The 22,455-nt window shown below is 48.1% G+C and overlaps 1 protein-coding gene across 1 annotated transcript in view; it reads right to left on the bottom strand.

The window, feature by feature from the left end:
- The window catches only part of LOC119965264 (polycystic kidney disease 2-like 2 protein), a 120,058-nt gene that overhangs the window by 17,593 nt on the left and 80,010 nt on the right, over positions 1 to 22,455 (bottom strand). Inside the window, exons 10-12 of the mRNA XM_038795772.1 lie at positions 11,063 to 11,161; positions 5,133 to 5,233; positions 3,153 to 3,192 (exon numbers count right to left, since the gene is read on the bottom strand). Of these exons, the coding sequence (XP_038651700.1) occupies positions 3,153 to 3,192; positions 5,133 to 5,233; positions 11,063 to 11,161 (240 nt within the window). The remainder of the gene's footprint in view (positions 1 to 3,152; positions 3,193 to 5,132; positions 5,234 to 11,062; positions 11,162 to 22,455) is intronic.

Here is a 22,455-nt window from a genome sequence, read left to right on the forward strand (position 1 = left end):
GCAAACAACAGTGGGAAAAGGGGGCACCCCTGTCTCGTCCCCCGATGCAGTATAAAATAGTCCGATGTTGTCCTATTCATCCGTACACTTGCCACAGGAGCCTGATACAGCAACCTGACCCAGTCAATAAAGCCCCGCCCAAATCCGAACCATCACAGTATCTCCCACAGATAGACCCATTCTACCCGATCAAAAGCCTTTTCTGCATCCATTGCGATCACTACCTCCACCTCCCTACCTTCTGGGGGCATCATGATCATATTTAACCGCCTCCTTACATTGGCCACCAACTGCCTGCCCTTATCAAACCCTGTCTGGTCCTCCCCAATAACGTCCAGAACACAATCCTCAATCCTGGAGGACAGGATTTTGGCCAGCAACTTGGCATCCACATTCAACAGGGAGATCGGCCTGTGGGACCCACACAGCTCCGGGTTCTTGTCGCACTTAAGAATCAGGGAAATCGTTGCCTGTGACATCGTCGGGGGCAACACGCCTCTTTCCCTTTACCTCATTGAACATTCTCAACAACACCGGCCCCAATATCCCTGAGAACGTTTTATAAACCTCCACTGGGTACCCTTCCAGACCCGGGGCCTTACCCGCCTGCATGGCCTTCAAGCCCTCCACTATCTCCTCCAGCCCGATTGGGGCTCCCAGCCCTTCTACCCGCTCTCCATCCACCTTTGGGAAATTCAGCCCCTCCAAGAAGTGCTGCTCGCACACCCCTTTATCCGCAAAAAGTCCCACATCCAACCTCCAGTGAAGGCGCTGGTTACTGTCTTTACTCGCCTGCAGGTCAACCCAGTGTGGAGCATGGTCTGAGATTGTAGTCGGTGAGTACCCCATGGCCACCATCCCAGCCAGCATGGCCCTGCTCAAAATGAAGAAATCAATCCGGGAATACACTTTATGTGAGTAGACGGAGAACTCCTGCACCCTCGGCTGCCCAAATCTCCATGGATCCCCGCCCCCCCCATCAGCTCCATGAACCCTCTTAGTTCCTTTGCCATTGCTGGCACCCTGCCTGTTTTCGAGCTTGACCGGTCCAAGCCAGGGTCCATAATTGTGTTGAAGTCCCCTCCCATGACCAACCTGTGCGAGTCCAGGTCTGGTATCTTCCCCAGCATCCTCTTTATAAACTCTACATCATCCCAATTTGGCGCATACACATTTACTAATACCACCTGCACCCCCTCTAGCTTCCCACTGACCATAATGTACCAACCTCCCACATCTGAGACTATTCTACCCACCTCAAACACCACCCGCTTATTGAACAGGATCGCGACTCCTCTAGTCTTTGAATCCAGTCCCGAGTGAAAGACCTGACTGGCCCAGCCTTTCCTCAGTCTAATCTGGTCAGCTACTCTAAGGGGCGTCTCCTGCAACATTACCACGTCCGCCATCAATCCCCGAAGATGCACGAACACACGTGCCCTTTTGACCGGCCCATTTAACCCTCGAACATTCCAGGTGATCAGCGTAGTTGGGGGGCTCATTGCCCCCCCCCCCCTTCGCCGATCAGTCATCCCCCTTTTTTTTAGGCCCGGCTCCAGCCCTTGCTCCGCACCTCCACTGGTCCATCCCCAGGCAGCCCCCGCCCCCAACCTCCTCTCTGTCCCTCAGCCCAAGTCCCTCCCTCGTCAGCAGATCATTCACCCCCTCCTCCCCTAGTAACAACACCCTGTAACCCAACCCCTTTACTAAACCAAACATATACACACCCCCACTGCGCTTCCCACAGCTAGCTCGCCCAACTAGCTTGGTGGCCCCAAGCCCCGGCGCCAGATAGTCTCCCACCTGTTGTTTTCCCCCCTCCCCCCGCTCATACACACAGACTCCAACATCAAACAGTCCCCACACAATTGCCCAACAGAAAAACACCAAGTTCAAAACAAGCACACCTCCATCCCCCCAACAGTGCAAATGAAAACCTTAACTCACTCGGCTCTACCGCTGGCTCCAAATCAATACAAACGGCATCACAAACATCTTCCATGAAACGCAAAACGATAAACGTTTTACAAAAACAGAGAAACAAAAAGAAAAAACAAAAACATGAACGTTGCAGCCAAGTTCAAAAGTTCTCAATCCATCACCAGCCCTTTCTTTTTCACAAAGTCCAACACGTCCTCAGGCAACTTGAAGTAGAAGTGCTAATCCTCATGCATGACCCATAGACGGGCTGGGTATAACAGTCCAAACTTCACCTTTTTAAAAAAAAGCATTAACCTGATCTGGTTGAAGCCTGTTCTCCTCCTGGCCACCTCTACACTCAGGTCCTGGTAAACCCGCAAGATGCTATTGTCCCATTTACAGCTCCGTGTCTGCTTGGCCCACTGCAGAATATGCTCCTTATCCGAGAACCCGTGGAATCTCACCACCATTGCTCTTTGGGGGGGGGGGGGTCTTCGATTTGCGGCTTTCTCGCGAGTGCTCTGTGAGCTCTATCCACCTCCAAGGGCCAGGAGAATGCCCCATCCCCCAGCAGCTTCTCAAACATACCTGTGACGTGTGCCTCAGCGTCCATTCCTTTGGACCCCTCCGGGAGCCCGATAATTCTTAGGTTTTGCCGGCGGGACCATTTTCTAGGTAATCCACCTTCCCCAGGAGCTTCTTCTGCTGGTCCCTCAGCATCCCCACCTCCAGCTCCACCGCAGTCTGAAGTTCTTCCTGCTCAGCCAGCGCCTTCTCCACCTCCTGGATCGCCCGATCCTGGGTGTCCAATCTATGCTCCAACCGCTTTATTGGGTCCAAACAGTCTCGTTTCTGCGTAGCAAAGCCTTCCTGAATGACTTGCATCAGCTGCACCATAGACTGCTGGGTCGACAAGGCAGAGATCCGAACCTCTGCCATGTTGTCTTCTGTTGCAGCTACAGCCCAAGCCTTCTCTATCTTTTTGTTTCTGCCCTTACGAACACTTTTAGTCCTTCTCTCCATGCACCGAAGCGGGAATTCAGTAAACAATTGCCACTAACATCCATTTTACAATTCAAGTCCGGTAGAAAAACGGGGGAATGGTCCAAAAGTCTGACCAGAGCGGGAGCCACCAAATGTGCGACTTACTCCTTCATAGCCGCCACCGGAAGTCCTCAATTTATTTCTTAATGTACAGAATGCAACTTGAATGATCTAATTTTATATCTCACCAATTTAGATTCTGTAAAATCTTGCTCATCATCTTCATCCCTGTAATCAATATGAAGAATAGTTTGTCTTTTGTTTAAGTATTTTCTTCACTGTTTTTTATATTTTTAAATACGTTAAGTAAAAAGTTTATGATTATGATCAATATTGCATCATGTAATGAATTAAAAAGTTTTCCCTGAGGTAATTAACATCTTGGGCCATAACTCTGACAGAGAGGCAACTGAGTCGAATTGTCAGTCCACTCAAGATTACTTACCTCCTACTGTCTGACTCAAGCCAGGCAAGATCTGTGCAGGGTAGCGGGCTCCTGGGGCCTGCAACCAAGGGCATCTCGATCACAGATAAGTGAGCTTCAGGCCCTTTCTTATGGCACTTGCATTAGCTGCCATAAACCAGTTAAGTTTAAAAGTTTGAACAAGGTTAAAGGTCTTTGACAAGCCAGGGAAAAATGAAGTCGGTAGGGTTTGTTTGTGGGGGAGGAGGTGAGGGTTAGTAATTGCCCAGGGGTGGGGAGGGTGGATAGTTAGGGGTGGTCAAGAGTTGGAGGCAGGTGAGGGATGGTGGTCGGGGTCAGGAGTCAGACTGTGGGGGAGAGGGTTGGGCCTTGAATGTCAGGCCTGTGAGGGCAGGAGTGGTGGTGGGGGGGGGGGGGGGGGGGGGGGCTTTGGGCAATAGGTGGGAGGTTTGGTCATGGGGAGGGGGAGATCAGTGACCCCAAAGCTAGGGATGCTTTTAATTCTTCTAACTCTTTCTGGACAACTATTGGTGTACGATAGAAAGTCGGAAGCATCCAAAGTTTGCGATTCAAATTGCATTTTCTGATGGTTCTTAGTGCAGGGCTATTGCCCAGAGGAAGTTTGAACTTCTCAGGAAATTGCTGTGCAATCTTTACCTGGGTATGTCCAAGGTGAGGGGGGTTCTATAGTGCGTCTTTGAGGTACCCCTCCGATACACTGCCTTGGAGCTCTGAAGTTACAATCCCTTGAACTGAACAGCTAGTTTATTTTTTCACTTTTTTGGCTGGGCTGACATGATGGGCTGAATGGCCTCTTTCAGTACCGTTCTATGGTTCTGTGGTGATACTCAGACTAAGTTCTGCAATGAGCTAAAAAGTAGAAAACCTCCTTGAAGACCAAATGCATGTTTATTTTGTACAATAGCCATAATAGTGTAACAGTGTTCCCCTTTTGGCCCATTCTGGAAGTTCCGTAACCAGCCTTTTATAACCATGCCAATTGTTAATGACATTAGTACCATTCTTGGATGTATCTGGAGAATGACTGCAGGCTAATCAATGATGGGGGCTCTTTTAGCCAAACCCATTCCTTGCTACATTTACAGCAGATGTCACTAGATAGCATTGATAGTAATTTTAGCATTTCCCTTGCAGCCTTGGTTATAGTTGGGCAATTCAGCAGGGCTGAGTTCTAAAATGGGACATTCTTGCTGTACAATTAATCACTGGACCACTATTTTTCTCAGCAATATTAGATTTTTGAAAACACCTCTAGAGGCAATAATGATTGCAGGCTCTACAGTCTCGTCCAGCTTGGAAAGTATGGGATGGAGTTTCCAACGGATGACCTGAAGTCCACAGATCAGTGACAGTGATGAACATACTGTTAAAGCTGACTTCAAAGCCCTGGTTTTTATCTCCAGAGGGAACCCGGACAAGCAGGAGGCAGCGCCACCCCCCCATTATGTACCCAGCATGATACTGGGCAACGTTAGCAGCCGGCAATGTCGCTTTACTACTTCCTTCATTTTGAAAAATCAATTTAAAATTAAAATAGAGCTATTCCCGCAGAGCTGCTGCTGCTATCATTTAACTAGAATGGTAGAAAAATCTTGGGAAGTTACACTGGTGGAGGTGGAGGAAGACTGAAGCAAATCCCTGGCCATACGTTTCAGCCTGTGAGATGTGATATTGTAGATGGATAGAAAGGTATCAGTAATAAAATGCAGAATTTGAATCCTACTTTGCAAAATCATCCTGCAGCGCTTTCTGGCTCCCTTTGACATCCTTCTGGCTCGCAGGTGATTTGTTTAGATTAAATTTCAAAAGAAAGCTTTTGTAACCCTGTAATAAATAATATATCAGACTTCAATGGTTCATCTTTAAAGCGAATCTCCAAATTATTAATAATTTTTACATGAGAAAGCATCCAACACAATTCAAATATAACATTTATTTTAATTTTACATTGAGCCCACAGACAAAGTATACTCTTTTTCTTTATATTCCACCACAAATATAACATTTCAAAAATATGTGTTCTCATATGAGCAAAAGATATAATCATTAACCTCGAGGGGGAACAAATTATTTCTATTTACTATGTCATGGTTTAATATTCTTTACATTTGCTTATATGCCACAGAAGGTTGCAAAAGATTTCTTTCTAAAATCACTTAGAACGGTGAATGATCAACCTCGGCCTTCCCCTGAGGCCGTCAGCAACACTGATGCCAGTCTTCAGCAAATTTGATTTATTCCACATGATCGGAAGAAGTGGCTGAAAGCATTGGATACTACAAAGGCTATGGGCCCTGACAATATTCGAGAATAGTACTGAAGACTGGTCCTCCAGAACCTGCCGCCCCCTTGCCAAATGCTAATTTGTGCAGCACAGGTCTGGCATCCAACTGGTAATGTGGATAATTACAAAGGTATGTCCAGTCCGCAAAAAGCAGGCCAAATCCAACCCAGCCAATCACCGTCTCGTCAGTCTACTCTTGATCATCAGCAGAGTGATGGGGGGGGAATTGTTGACTGTGCTGTCAAGTAGCTCTAACTCAGCAATAACCTGCTCATTGATGGGGCAGAATGTTTGCAAGATATTACTAAGTGTCATTTTGGGCTCTAAATTTGGTGTGAATCACGTCAGCTCTTCTGGCACAATTCTGATTGCGATTATCCCGCACTGAGTCATTATTTTGGAGCTTGGGATGATTTGCACTGTGAATGAGATGGGCGGGATCCAAAGATGCAGGCAAGGCCAGATCTTCAGAGATCGGGGACCACTTTAAAAATAGCAGAGCCATGTACCTGACCGTCAGGTGGCTACAATGGCCTCCGGGGCTCCCGGCATGGTCATCACGTCTGATCTCTGTTTGCAGAGACCAGCAGCGATTGCACCAGCTTTACGTTACGCTGACAGAGAATTGCAGGAGACTGGAGAATTCAGTTTAAATTCAGTTTAAAGCCAATTCTGAATATTTAAATTTGATTTAGAATATGCTAATCTGGTTCACACCTAGCGAACGTGTAAACCAGATTACGTCTGCTGGGAGGACCGGGGAACATTGTGCACTGTTTGGCACCTGACGTAAATCCCATTTCAGGTTTCTCGTGCAATTTTCCTGACATAGTGGGATTTGCGCTGGGCGCAATGCAACCGCAAAATAGCCCCCATGATTAGTTTGGATTCTTTTCAGGGCCATTCAGCTTCTGACCACATTTCAGCCATGGTCCAAACATGGACAAAAGAGCTTCTGTCAAGAGGTGAGTTGTATATAACTGCTCTTTTGTAACATTTATTCTTTCATAGGTGGCACGGTGGTCAGCAGTGCTGCCTCACAGCACTAGGGACCCAGGTTTGATTCCAGCCTTGGGTGACTCTGAGTGGAGTTTGCACATTCTTCCCGTGTCCACGTGGGTTTCCTCCGGCTGCTTCGGTTTCCTCCCACAGCCCATAGATGTGCAGGTAAGGTTGATTGGTCTTGCTTAAAAAATTGTCCCTCAGTACGGGGCAATGGTACAGCACGGGCAGCACGGTAGCATGGTGGTTAGCATAAATGCTTCACAGCTCCAGGGTCCCAGGTTCGATTCCCGGCTGGGTCACTGTCTGTGCGGAGTCTGCACGTCCTTCCCGTGTGTGCGTGGGTTTCCTCCGGGTGCTCCGGTTTCCTCCCACAGTCCAAAGATGTGCGGGTTAGGTGGATTGGCGAGGCTAAATTGCCCTTAGTGTCCTAAAAAATAAGGTTAATGGGGGTTGTTGGGTTACTAGTATAGGGTGGATATGTGGGCTTGAGTAGGGTGATCATTGCTCGGCACAACATCGAGGGCCGAATGGCCTGTTCTGTGCTGTACTGTTCTATGTTTCTATGTTTTAGTATCTAGGGATGTGCAGGTTTGGTTATGCGGTTAGAACTGGGTGGGCGGGACAGTGGACCTGGGTTGAGTCCTCTTTCGAAGAGTCAGTGCAGACTCAATGGGCCAAATGGCCTCCTTCTGCACTTTAATGAAATGAAAATTGCTTATTGTCACAAGTGGGCTTCAAATGAAGTTACTGTGAAAAGGGAATCTATGATGTGGTGTTGCTGACTAGGCCGGCATTTATTGTCAATCCCTAATTGTCCTTGGAACAGGTGGTGATGAGCTGCCTTCTTGAGCTGCTGCAGAGCATGTGCTGTCCATCGTGTCACTAGGAAGGGAGTTCCAGGATTCTGACCCAGCAACAGTGAAGGAATGACAATATAGTTCCAAATCAGGCTGGTGTGTAGCGTGGAGAGGAACTACATCACCGTTCCCTCACTGTTGTTGGGTCAAAATCCTGAAGCTCCCTTCTGTCGTGTTATTAATGGGGTAACACGGACTGGAACACGATGCAGATAAACTATAAAGCATACACTAAACGTAGGCGTTGGTTCAATACGATTTATTGAACTTCTGTAACAATACATACAGCTGGCTGTGGAATGACTCTCTACTATAAGTAAATTAACTCTAACTATCTAGACCAGGCTAGCCCTGATCCACGTGTAGAAGGTGCTGTCTGATATGTACACCCTGACTGTCACTACAGTTGTCACCAGTGGAAAGAGGCAGAGTGCTGATACCTCGTGTGTTTTATAGTTGGAAGCCCCCCTCTGGTGTTCTGTCTAGTGATTGGTCATGTTCTGTCCTGTATACTGATTGGCTCACCTGGGTGTCTGTCACTGCCTGCTTTCACCTCATGATGTGCATGGGTGCATATAATGACACCTTCCTCACAGCTCTGTGCCTACACCATATAAACTGCAATGGTTCAAGAAGGTGGCTCATCACCACCATCTCTGGGGCAATTGGGGAGGGGCAATAATTTGCGGGCTACCCAGTGCTGCCCATAACCTGCAAAAGAAGAAATATGTAGCAAAGAAATCAATGTCACCATGATGGTGAATATCTTTAGTACTTTTACCATAATTATAATGCAAAATTGGACTAACTAAATTCCTGAGGCAGAAAAATCAGCCAGAATCTGTGTTTATCAGCATTGAATTCTCACTGGCTTTATGGCCTGACATGAGTTCTGCCTGTGAGTCCAAAAGGCATTCAGGCACTTTGATTCTGCATTTCAGACCTGAAAAGTCCTGGCTTGTAAATGGTAGACTGGCTTTGAGGAGTTGGGTGGGGGGGTGGGGGGGGGGGGGGGGGGGGGGGGGTGTAGGTTACTTGTTACAGAATTCCTAGCCTCTGCCCTCCTCTTGTAGCACAGTATTTATGTGGCCAGTCCGCTTCAGTTTCTAATCAATGGTGATACCCAGGGTATTGATAGTGGGGGATTCAGCAATGGTAATGCCACTAATTGTCAATAGGTGACAGCTAGTTTCTCTCTTTTGGAGATAGTCATTGTCTGGCGCTTGTGTGGCGCGAATGTTACTTGCCACATGCCAGCCCTAAGCCTGGATTTTGACAAGGTCTTGCAGCATTTGGACATGGACTGCATCATTATCAGTGGAGTCACAAATGGTGCTGAACATTGCGCAATTATCAGTGAACATGCCTATTCTTGACCTCATGATCAAAGGAAGGTCAGTGATGAAGCAGCTGAAGATGATTGGTCCATGGACAATGCCCTGAAGAGCTCTTATAGTGCTGTCCAGAAACTCAGATCATTGATCTCCTACAACCACAACCACCTTCCTTTGTGCCAGATATGACTCCAACCAGGGGAGGGATTTCCCCTCAATTCACATTGACTCCAGTTTGGCTGGGGCTCCTTGATGTCACACTTGGTCTTGATGCCAGGGGCAGTCACTGTCATCTCATCTCTGGAGTTGTATTTGATAATATAGAAAGATGTGTCATTTGAAATATGGAAGTCTGGCAATATCTGGTCTGAGAGAAACATGAGAGGATACAGGGGAGGATACAGGGAAAGATCCCACGAAGAGTTAACAGCAGCTGCAAAGAGCAGGATTGTAAAATGCAGATAGCCTTAGTCAAGCAGGCTTAGCAAACATACAGGATTTTTGCATGAAGCTAAAACCAATGGTTCACACCTTCATCATTGAAATTAACTATCTTAGTAAGCAGCTGGAAAGGAAAGGATGAGGTTCAGTTGAATCAGGTGACAATTCTAGGCGTGAGGTTCTGCCGATATCCGGTAAATTAAAGCAAATGGGAGACTATCAGTCTACGAGAAACATAATTTAAAGCTAAAATCAAAGTCAAAATTATGAGCTGGGGACACAATTGGAAAATAAAACTACAGAAATGGCAGGAACCAAAATTCACACCCCTATTTAAACCAAAGCATTTTTGAATATCACAAAGGAACTTTGAACATCACAAATGAAACAATATAATCAGAGATCTATGAGCTGAGGTCATGTCAAAATGAATATTTAGTCGTATTAGAATGTTTAGATCAAAGATACTTTTTATAATCCAAGTGAAATAAAAGTTACTTTACAATAAAGTTATAAAAACTTAATAACTGTTAGAAAGAGAATATAAACCCAGAGACCAGAACAGGAATCACCAGAACTCAGAGAAGCAGAGAAGGAACAAGCAAGTAGTCAGCTTACAGTTAGCTCGGTCATGGGAAAGGGTCAGAGCCAAGTAGCTGAGCTAAAACAGCTAATACGTCTAAGGAAGACCAGAATTTAAAGAGGAGGCAGATGCAGCGCAGAGTCAGCTGAGAGATAGTCAACAGAGCCAGCTCTCATAGCTCGGTACATGGGATCGACAAGACATAGCAACTGAGCTAACCAGCGAATACATCTAAAGAAGACCAGACTTTAAAGAAGATTGATTGTCAAGGTGGGCCTGAAGGTCCCTTCAACCAACCAGAAGGATCCAGAAGCAAGATCTTTTTACTTTTCTGTAAAGACAGTGATTGCAGCTTTTAAAAGAAAAAATATATTAATAAAATAACTTAAACGTTTTAACCTGAAACAGTGGTTATTCCTAAGTCTACTTTACTTTACTTAGGATCGATGCTACTAAGTGGTAAGTAGATTAAATCTTCTGTGAAGGTATGGGTTATACCGGGGGATAACTTGAAAACATAGTTTGACCTGAATAGCACCCACCGAAGCCTGCATAGGAGTCGGGGAGTGCGAATCCCTGTTCACCATTTAGAATGTCGGCCCTTTTTGGTACAGGGGGACTTCTAAGAATAGTAGTGAGTTTTCAACAACAGAGTCCAGCTCTTTTGTCCATGTTTGGACCATGGCGGTAATAAGATCGGGAAATGAGTAGTCCTGGCGGAACGCTGGAGGAGCGCCTGAGCTTCATTAAGAATTTCTACAGATGCAAAATATTTTTTTGCCCTGAATATATTGTTATTTTGCCCATACAGATTTGGATGTCATTACGTCTGACATGGTGGACTAACCAGAATAATTTTAACCCTATCCATCAGCTCCTGCCTACTCTCAATGACGGTTCCTCACAAGCAGGCGTGGTGTCCCTCTGCCATTATTATAGAGAACGAGCAACAGCAGCACAGGACGGAGTGAAGAAACATTAAGTAGCATTTACCATATCGTACCCACCTCCCCTTTCAATATACACCAAGAATTTAGTTTCCACCATGACCTCTCTCAAAACAAACTTGTAAAAGCTGTTACGCAAAAAAATAAAAATATAAAAACCTTCCAGTCTGCAGTATAATTGAGAGTGTGATGAATTTCCTACCTTTCTGAATACATCATAAATGTCAAAATCTACTTCTTTTAATGATCTGTCATCCTTGACCGCCGAATAGGTGTCATTAATGATGGCCAGGAACACATTCTGTAATGAAACATATCCATGATGCACTAATTATACAAATGTGCAAAAGTGAGATTATTTATATATAAATATAATCTTGTTCACACCATGATGTACCATCAATTCGACTCGACACATTTAGGATCTGAACTGTGGCTTTAATCAGCTAGGTGTTAGCCCGGTGGTCGACTACAGAGAATGGCCGACCTCCGGGAACTCTGGGTACTTATACCCCGCCTCGGAGGTGGGGCCTACCTGCCTCTTGACCAATTGGAGAGCAGTCACATGACTAGTCCCAACCAATCGGACGAGAGGCACATGACCAGCCAGAGCCAATGGGAAGCCAGTGCTCTGAACCAATGGCAGTGCTCATATCCATACCACCACATTCACCTCTTGTGGAGAAAGAAAGGGGGGGGTAAGTGGGAGAGAGAGGGGGGGGGGGGGGTGTCCGAGGACTGGTGGTATGAGCAGCGAAAATCGATAGGGGTGAGCTGCCCACTGGCTCGTGGCAAAACAATACTACTACTATTAATAACAACAGAAGAACACAAAAATGTCCAAAAAAGTGGCAAAACAATATTACTACTACTAATAACAACAGAATAACACAAAATGTCCAAAAAAAAGTCCCATGGCCGCATTAGATGGAGACGATCAGCCTGTCGGGTGCCCGTGGTGTTCTGGAGGACCTTCGCAGTGGAGCCGGTGACGTTGGGCCGATGGTTGTCCTTGCCTCCGGGAGCGTCGGTCATAGATATGTCTCTGTACCCCGGGTCGGTGGTGGAGATGCTGTAATCGGAGGAGAGGGGGCATGTGCGCTGGGTCGTGGGGGCGCGGGGGGCGCTGAGGGGAATTGGGGTTGGGGGGGAGGTGTTGGTGTAGGGGAAGAAGGCCGCACGCCGGCGGGTGCCAGGTCCCGGAGCGAGACCGTATCCTGCCGACCGTTGGGATACTCCACGTACGCACATTGCGGGTTGGCGTGGAGTAACTGGACTCGCTCAACCAACGGGTCGGACTTGTGCACCCGCACATGCTTCCTGAGCAGGATGGGCCCGGGGGTGGCCAGCCAGGTCGGGAGAGGGGATCCTGAGGACGACTTCCTGGGGAAAACAAGAAAACGTTCATGAGGTGTTTGATTGGTGGTAGTACAGAGGAGAGACCGGATTGAATGTAAGGCGCCGGGAATGACTTATTGCCAACGGGGAATAGGGAGATCTCTGGACTGTAGGGCCAGCAGGATGGTCTTCCAAATGGTGCCATTCTCCCGCTCGACCTGACCGTTACCCCATGGGTTATAACAGGTCGTCCTGCTAGAGGCTATGCCCCTGCTGAGCAGGAACTGACGCAGTTCGTCACTCATAAAGGAGGACCCCCGGTCGCTGTGGATGTACGCGGGGTAACCGAACACGGAGAAGATGGATAGGAGGGCCTTTATGACGGTTGTTGTGGTCATGTCGGGACAGGGAATTGCGATAGGGAAGCGGGAGTATTCATCGATAACACTCAAGAAATATGTGTTACGGTTGGTGGAAGGGACCCTTGAAGTCTATATTGAGACGTTCAAAGGGGCGGGATGCCTTGATCAGATGTGCTCGTTCGGGGAGGTAGAAGTGCGGTTTGCACTCGGCACAGACGTGGCAGTCCCTAGTGACAGTCCTAACTTCCTCGACGGAGTAGGGTAGGATGCGGGTCTTAATAAAATGGTAACAACGGGTGACCCCTGGATGGCAGAGGTCCGTGTGGAGGGAGTGGAGGCAGTCAATCTGCGCGCTGGCGCAGGTACCGCAGGATAGGGCATCGGGAGGCTCGTTGAGCTTCCCAGGACGATACAAGATATCGTAGTTGTACGTGGACAACTCGATCCACCACCGCAAGATCTTGTCGTTCTTGATCTTGCCCCTCTGTGCATTGTCGAACATGAAAGCTACTGACCGTTGGTCTGTGAGGAGGGTAAACCTCCTGCTGGCCAGATAGTGCCTCCAGTATCGCACAGCTTCGACTATGGCCTGTGCCTCCTTTTCCACCGAGGAATGGCGGAGTTTGGAAGCGTGGAGGGTCCGGGAGAAGAAGGCCACGGGTCTGCCCGCTTGGTTCAGGGTCGCCGCCAGAGCTACGTCAGACGCGTCGCTCTCGACCTGGAATGGGAGGGACTCGTCGATAGCGTGCATCGTGGCCTTTGCGATATCCGCTTTGATGCGGCTAAAGGCCTGGCGGGCCTCCATCGACAGGGGAAAGGAGGTGGACTGGATGAGGGGGCGGGCTTTGTCGGCATAGTTGGGGACCCACTGGGCGTAGTATGAGAAGAAGCCCAGGCAGCGTTTGAGGGATTTGAGGGAATTGGGGAGGGTAAGTTCCATCAAGGGGCGCATGCGTTCGGGATTGGGGCCTATCACTCTGTTACGCACTACGTAGCCAAGGATGGCTAGACGGTCGGTGCTAAACACGCACTTATCCTTATTGTAAGTTAAATTAAGGAGTTTGGCGATTCGGAGGAATTTTTGGAGGTTGATGTCGTGGTCCTGCTGGTCGTGGCCGCAGATGGTGACGTTATCGAGATATGGGAAGGTGGCCTGTAAACCGTGCTTGTCGACCATTCGGTCCATCTCCCATTGGAAGACCGAGACTCCATTTGTGACACCGAATGGAACCCTCAGGAAGTGGTAGAGGCGCCCATCTGCCTCAAACGCGGTGTACTTGCGGTCACTCACGCGAATAGGGAGCTGGTGGTAGGCGGACTTAAGGTCCACCGTGGAGAAGACTTTGTACTTCGTGATCCTGTTAACTAGGTCGGAAATATGGGGGAGAGGATATGCGTCCAGCTGCGTAAACCTGTTGATGGTCTGACTGTAATCAATGACCATCCGGTTTTTCTCCCCAGTCCGAACTACCAGCACTTGGGCTCGCCAGGGACTGTTGCTGGCCTCGATAACTCCTTCCTTAAGGAGCCTCTGGACCTCGGACCCGATGAAGATCCGGTCCTGGGCACTGTATCGTCTGCTCCTAGTGGCGACAGGTTTACAATCTGGGGTGAGATTAGCAAACAAGGAAGGGGGGTCCACTTTGAGGGACGCGAGGCTGCAAACAGTAAGAGGAGGAATAGGGCCGCCAAATTGGAAGGTCAAGCTCTGCAGGTTGCACTGGAAGTCCAGACCCAAGAGTGCCGGAGCGCATAGACGGGGGAGAATGAGGAGTTTGAAATTTTTGAAAACCCTCCCCTGGACCGTGAGGTCCGCTATGCAGCACCCGGTGATTTGGACGGAATGCGAACCTGAGGCCAATTCAATTTTATGTTTAACTGGGTGGATGGGGAGCGTGCAGCGTCTTACCGTGTCGGGGTGGACGAAACTTTCCGTACTCCCGGAGTCCAGCAGGCACCTCGTTTTGTGACCTGTGACGTTGAGCTGCACCGTTGTTGTAGTCTTGGCAAGCGAGCGTGGTTGCGACTGGTCGAGCTTGATGGAAGCCAGTCGTGGTGAGAGTTCCAGATTCTCTTCAGTGGCCGAGTAGTCGCTTGCAGAGCCTTCCGAGTTGATCCAAGATGGCGGCACCCATGGCCCGCACATGCGTCCGGGGCCCAAGATGGCGGCGCCCGTGGGAGCCTCGTGGTGGCTGGGGGCAGTGTCAGCGACGTCTGCGGGCCGGTCGGGGCAGCTGGGAGCGAGGGTCGGGAGGACCGTGGGGCCGTTGCAGGAGCCAGGACGGAGAGGTTGGTGCGCGGCGTGGGGCCCTGATGGAGCCCGGGGGGGGGGGAGATCCGCGGTCGCTGCGCGGGTCAGCAGCAACCGACTTGGTCTGGCAGACCACCGCGTAGTGGCCCTTCTTCCCGCAGCTCTTACACAGAGCGGAGCGGGCCGGGCAGCGCGGGCGGGGGTGCTTTGAGAGGCCACAGAAATAGCAACGGGGCCCGGCTAGTTTATCGGAGCGACCCGCAGTGCAGGCTTGGGGGGGGTGGTCGGGGTCCACGGAGGATGGGGGTGGCGCGTGCCATGAAGTCCAGGGGGTTGCTGCGTGGCCGGGGGGCGTATGCACGGGCGTTCAGGTCAGCAACCTCCAGGGAAGTTGCAAGGGTCCGTGCCTCAGCTAGGCTGAGGGTGTTCTTCTCCAGCAAACGTTGGCGGTAGAAGTAGACTGCATGCCAGCAACGTAAGCATCTCTGATTAGAAGTTCCATGTGCTCCGTCGCCGAAACTTGGAGACATGCGCACGTTCTCCCTAGAGCTGCGAGGGCCTGGTAAAACCTGTCGAAGGACTCACCAGGGAACTGTTGTCTGGTCGTCAGGAGATGCCGTGCGTAAACTTCGTTGACCGGCCGGAGAAAGTGTCCTTTGAGAATCTCCATGGCCGCATCATAATCGCCTTTGTCTTCGATCATTGCGTAGACCGATGTGCCCACGCATGAGTGGAAGATGTGGAGTTTCTGCTCCTTGGTGGGCTTGCCAGCTGCAGTCGTCAGGTAACTATTAAAACACGCCTGCCAGTGTTTAAAGATTGCAGACGCATTTGCAGCATACGGGCTGGTGCGGAGACAGTGCCCAGTCTAGCTGATTAAATTGATGTACCATCAATTCGACTCAAGACACATTTAGGATCCGAACTGTGGCTTTAATCTGCTAGTTGTTAGCCATGTGGTCGACTACAGAGAATGGCCGACCGCCGGGAACTCTGGGTACTTATACCCCACCTCGGAGGCGGGGCCTACTTGCCTCTCAACCAATTGGAGAGCAGTTATATGACTAGTCCCAACCAATCGGACGAGAGGCACATGACCAGCCAGAGCCAATGGGAAGCCAGTGCTCTGCACCAATGGCAGTGCTCATATCCATACCATCACACACCATAAAATAATTCTTATAAAACATAATGTTATAAATTGATCGGTGTACACTTGCAATTAACTGAAGATCTACGCTTTAGCCTCAAATGTAAAGGCTTCACTGGCACCACAGAACGTGACTACGGCAAGAAAGAACCAGAGGATTAGAGCTCCATCTAGTATGACCAATTTGAAATATAGCCAATGTTGAAAAGGGCAGAAAACAAAGGCTGCACATGTGTGAACCTCATTTAAGTTCAGGCATATGAGATCTAATGCTGAACTTCAACTGAGCGTGCAGCTGGCTTGTGTCTTGTGAATGGTCTCAAAACAAATTTGTTGTTCTTATATATTTTTAAATCTACTTTTTCACCAGTCAGCACTTCTCTACTCATATATTAAACATTCTGCATACTTTATTTGACCTTTACATTGTTGCCTTTTTGCAAAAGACATCCTCTATTGACTAAGACATAGGTTTCTGTGTAATTCCTGCTGTAGTGTAAGTTTCAGCTCACAGCTGGAGGGCTGGAAACCCCTTTGGCTGTTCCCATTGCGCTGCATGAAGTAGATGATTCAATTAATAAGGGGCAGCATCTTCAATCCAAATGTCACCTCAAAGGTTATGTTCACTGCCATCATTATCCAAAGGCAAATGGCGGGATTCTCTGTCAGCCGACGCCGGAATCAGGAAACGTGAGTGGGGGAGAATCGGTTCTGCCACCAAAATCGCGGCAGACGGTGATTGACCCGATATGCAGCACCACCTAAAGCTGCAGACTGCCTGTCCGACCTATCAGAATTTCTCCCAAATGGGGACAATCAAATTCACCATCCGTGGGTCAGAAGTCGGCTTCCACAAAACATGGGGGCCATTCACCTGACTGTTTGTGGCCAACACATAAATAAGTAGTCAGTAGCCAGGGAGAAATAGCCAGGACAAGATAGAAAAAGGAGGACCCGGGGGGGGGGGGGGGGGGGGGGGGGGGAGGGGGGGGGGAGGGGGGGGGGGAGCAAGATGAGGTAGCAAAACCCAGCAAGAAAAAAATGGGGAGCAGTAGTGAAAAAGGGGAGAAGGGAGGGGGGATTCAGGGAAAGGCAAGCTGGAGGGGTGGGGGAAATAGGGAGGATTGTATGCTGAGCCAGACGATGACAGTAAATGGAGAAACCGAAGAAGAAACCTTTGTGACTGTGCAATAAATGCAAACGAACGGCAATGTATATAATTTTGAAAATGCCAATAAAAAGATTTTTAAAAAAAGATGCAGATTTGCTAAAAGCTGATCCTGCCCACATCGAGCGGGATTTACATTGCAACGTCTTGCGATATTGCGTTAGAACGTACAAGATGTTGGAAGCCGGGTAGATTCCAGGAGAGGGGTTCTCCCGGCTTTTAACGTTCACACTGCGCGGTGAGCTGCCTGTGAAAAATGAAATGAAATGAAAATCGCTTATTGTCACAAGTCGGCTTCAATGAAGTTACTGTGAAAAGCCCCTAGTCGCCACATTCCGGCACCTGTTCGGGGAGGCTGTTACGGGAATCGAACCGCGCTGCTGGCCTGCCTTGGTCTGCTTTCAAAGCCAGCAATTTAGCCTAGTTGCTAAACAGCCCCTATTTCGGGTACAGTGTGGCCGTTGGATTGTGCCCATAGAGGCAGGGGCCTCTTTGGCCCATACCTTTTTTATGTCCGAACTTTGGTAGAGCTAACCCATTAATCCCGCTCTCTGCTCTTTCCCTATAGCTCCACTAGTTCCCATTAAGTATTTATCCAATTCTCTTTTGAATGTTACTATTGAATCTACTTCCACCATCATTTCAAACAGTGCATTACTGATCACAACTCGTGGGCCGATCATGGACTGGCTCACCTAAGGCCAAACCCCAGCTTCCTTCCCACCTTCTCCCTCCCTTAAACACCCCCCCCCCCCCCCCCCCCCCCCCCCATTCCCACCAAATACCCTGTCCTTTTTTCTACCTACCCAAACCCTCCTGGATCAAAATCCTGGATTAACTTGCTCCAGGGATCCATGGGCCTTGGTCTTCTTCATCTATTGCAGCTGGTAGCAGCCAGTGACGCCTTTGTGACACTGCTGTAACTGATTGGATTGGTTAGCAGCTCCAGAGGGCGGGACTTGCTGCCTGGTGAGTGCAGAGGACCCGACATGCCCCATGCCAACTCTCCCCGCATCAAAGAACAAAGAAATGTACAGCACAGGAACAGGCCCTTTGGCCCTCCAAGCCTGTGCTGACCATGCTGCCCGTCTAAACTAAAATCTTCTACACTTCCGGGGTCCGTGTCCCTCTATTCCCATCCTATTCATGTATTTGTCAAGATGCACCTTAAACATCACTATCGTCCCTGCTTCCACCACCTCCTCCGGCAGTGAGTTCCAGGCACCCACTACCCTCTGTGTAAAAAACTTACCTCGTACATCTCCTCTAAAACTTGCCCCTCACACATTAAACCTATGCCCCCTAGTAATTGACCCCTCTACCCTGGGGAAAAGTCTCTGACTATCCACTCTGTCTATGCCCCTCATAATTTTGTAGACCTCTATCAGGTCGCCCCTCAACCTCCTTCGTTCCAGTGAGAACAAACCGAGTTTATTCAACCTCTCCTCATAGCTAAAACTCGTTTTATGGCTGGGAGGCAAATTGGTATGAGGCCTGAAAACTCCATGCTAATGCTGTTTTTTTTTGGGGGGGGGAGAGGAGAGGCATGCCATCTACCAGCTGTATCTCGCTCCCCCTACTGGTTTAGCACACTGGGCTAAATCGCTGGCTTTTAAAGCAGACCAAGCAGGCCAGCAGCACGGTTCGATTCCCGTACCAGCCTCCCCGAACAGGCGCCGGAATGTGGCGACTAGGGGCTTTTCACAGTAACTTCATTGAAGCCTACTCGTGGCAATAAGCGATTTTCATTTCATTTCATTTCATATTATTCCGCCCTCTGTTTTTCTTCCACCAAATAGAATCTATTGAAATCTGCTGTGACTATTTTGAAGAATGAGAAAGAGGAAGAGATAGAAACACAGAAATAGGAGCAGGAAGAAGCCATTCGGCCCTTCGAGCCTGCTCCGCCATTCATTATGATCATGGCTGATCATCCAACTCAATAGCCTAAAACCTGCTTTCCCCCCATATCCTTTGATCCCCTTTTCCCTAAGTGCTCCATCTAACGGTTTCTTGAAAACATATGTTTTCGCCTCAACTACTTCCTGTGGTAACGAATTCCACAGGCTGACCACTCTTCAGGTGAAGACATTTCTCCTCATCTCTGTCTTAAATTGTCTATCCCGTATCCTCAGACTGTGACCCCTGGTTTTGGACATATTCACCATCAGGAACATCCCGCATCTACCTTGTTGTGGTGATATGATTTGCATAGCTGTCTGCCATTGGGGCAGAACACCGGCTTACCATTGGCCCTGGTCGGTCATGTGCCTCTCCACCGATTGGTCGAGAGGCTGAGTTAACCACGCCTCCTTGCCGAGGTATAAATAGTCAAACGCCCGGCGGTCGTCCATTTTATTGTAGACAACCGCAGGGCTAAGTTCTAGTTTATTAAAACCTAACTTTTGTAAAGCAATTCATCTCTCGTGCAATTGATGGCTCATCACTTGTCTAGTCCTGTTAGCGATTTATAAGTCTCTATGAGATTCCCCCCCCCCCCCCCCCCCCCCCCCCACTCCTCTGATCTCCCGCAAATGCAATCCTAATCGATTCATTCTCTCCTCATACATCAGTCCCACTATTCCAGGAATTAGTCTGGTAAACCTTTGATGCACTCAGGTAAGGAGACCAAAACTGCATACAAAATTCCAGGTGTGGCCTCACCAAGGCCCTGTATATTTGCAGCAAAACATCCCTTCTCCCAGCATGCCATTTGCCTTCTTTTGTTTCAAGAAATGTCTTTACTAAAGGCATTTTGCATATAGACATAACAATATCAGAAAAGCAGAACACCCCAGATACAATAATACAAGCAAATCGCGACCACTGATATTCATTTGCCTTCTTTACCACCTGCTGTACCTGCATACTTACTTTCAGCGGCTGGTATACAAGGCCAGCCATGTCTCATTGCATATTACTCTCTCCTAATTTAGGGCCATTCAGATAATAGTCTGTGTTCTTGTTTTTGCTACCAAAATGGATAACCTCACATTTATCAAAATTATACTGCATCTGCCATTCATTTACCCACTCACTCAACTTGTCCAAAGCACACTGAATCTGCACCTTCCTCACAGCTCACCCTCCCACACAACTTGGTTTCATCTACAAATTTGGGGCTGGTTTAGCACAGGGATAAATAGCTGGCTTTTAAAGCAGATCAAGGTAGGCCAGCACCGTGGGTTCAATTCTCGTACCAGTCTCCCTGAACAGGTGCCGGAATGTGATGACTAGGGGCTTTTCACAGTAACTTCATTTGAAGTCTACTTGTGACAATAAGCGATTTTCATTTCATTTCATTTCATATTATTCCGCCCTCTGTTTCTCTTCCACCAAATAGAATCTATTGAAATCTGCTGTGACTATTTTGAAGACTGAGAAAGAGGAAGAGATAGAAACATAGAAAATAGGAGCAGGAAGAAGCCATTCGGCCCTTCGAGCCTGCTCCGCCATTCATTATGATCATGGCTGATCATCCAACTCAATAGCCTAAAACCTGCTTTCCCCCCATATCCTTTGATCCCCTTTTCCCTAAGTGCTCCATCTAACGGTTTCTTGAAAACATATGTTTTCGCCTCAACTACTTCCTGTGGTAACGAATTCCACAGGCTGACCACTCTTCAGGTGAAGACATTTCTCCTCATCTCTGTCTTAAATTGTCTATCCCGTATCCTCAGACTGTGACCCCTGGTTTTGGACATATTCACCATCAGGAACATCCCGCATCTACCTTGTTGTGGTGATATGATTTGCATAGCTGTCTGCCATTGGGGCAGAACACCGGCTTACCATTGGCCCTGGTCGGTCATGTGCCTCTCCACCGATTGGTCGAGAGGCTGAGTTAACCACGCCTCCTTGCCGAGGTATAAATAGTCAAACGCCCGGCGGTCGTCCATTTTATTGTAGACAACCGCAGGGCTAAGTTCTAGTTTATTAAAACCTAACTTTTGTAAAGCAATTCATCTCTCGTGCAATTGATGGCTCATCACTTGTCTAGTCCTGTTAGCGATTTATAAGTCTCTATGAGATTCCCCCCCCCCCCCCCCCCCCACTCCTCTGATCTCCCGCAAATGCAATCCTAATCGATTCATTCTCTCCTCATACATCAGTCCCACTATTCCAGGAATTAGTCTGGTAAACCTTTGATGCACTCAGGTAAGGAGACCAAAACTGCATACAAAATTCCAGGTGTGGCCTCACCAAGGCCCTGTATATTTGCAGCAAAACATCCCTTCTCCCAGCATGCCATTTGCCTTCTTTTGTTTCAAGAAATGTCTTTACTAAAGGCATTTTGCATATAGACATAACAATATCAGAAAAGCAGAACACCCCAGATACAATAATACAAGCAAATCGCGACCACTGATATTCATTTGCCTTCTTTACCACCTGCTGTACCTGCATACTTACTTTCAGCGGCTGGTATACAAGGCCAGCCATGTCTCATTGCATATTACTCTCTCCTAATTTAGGGCCATTCAGATAATAGTCTGTGTTCTTGTTTTTGCTACCAAAATGGATAACCTCACATTTATCAAAATTATACTGCATCTGCCATTCATTTACCCACTCACTCAACTTGTCCAAAGCACACTGAATCTGCACCTCCTCACAGCTCACCCTCCCACACAACTTGGTTTCATCTACAAATTTGGGGTTGGTTTAGCACAGGGATAAATAGCTGGCTTTTAAAGCAGATCAAGGTAGGCCAGCACCGTGGGTTCAATTCTCGTACCAGCCTCCCTGAACAGGTGCCGGAATGTGATGCCTAGGGGCTTTTCACAGTAACTTCATTTGAAGTCTACTTGTGACAATAAGCGATTTTCATTTCATTTTTTTCATTTTCAAATTTGGAGATGTAACATTTTGTTCCCTCACCTAAATCAATAGTATATATTGTGACTAGCTGGGCTCCTACCATCAATCCCTGCGGCACCCCCACTAGTCACTGCCTGCCAATTTGTAAAAGACCTGTTAATTCTTACTCTTTGTTTCCTGTCTGCCAACCAGTTTTCCACCCATTTCAATACACTACCCCAAAGCCCATGGACTTTAATTTTACAAGCAAATCTATTTTGCGAGTCTTTGTCAAAGCCTTCTGAAAGTCCAAATACACCACATCAACTGGCTCCACCATCATTCCAATAGATTTGTCAAGCGTGGATTCCCCTTCATAAATCCATGCTGACTCTGTCTGATCCTGCCACTCTTATCTCAGTGCTCAGGTATGAAATCTTTGATAATGGATTCTAGAATTTTCCCCACTACTGACATAGGCTGACTGGTCTATAATTCCCTGTTTTCTTTTTAAATAGTGGTGTTA

Source organism: Scyliorhinus canicula, chromosome 4 (assembly GCF_902713615.1).
Source record: "Scyliorhinus canicula chromosome 4, sScyCan1.1, whole genome shotgun sequence".
NCBI classification, from domain to species: domain Eukaryota; kingdom Metazoa; phylum Chordata; class Chondrichthyes; order Carcharhiniformes; family Scyliorhinidae; genus Scyliorhinus; species Scyliorhinus canicula.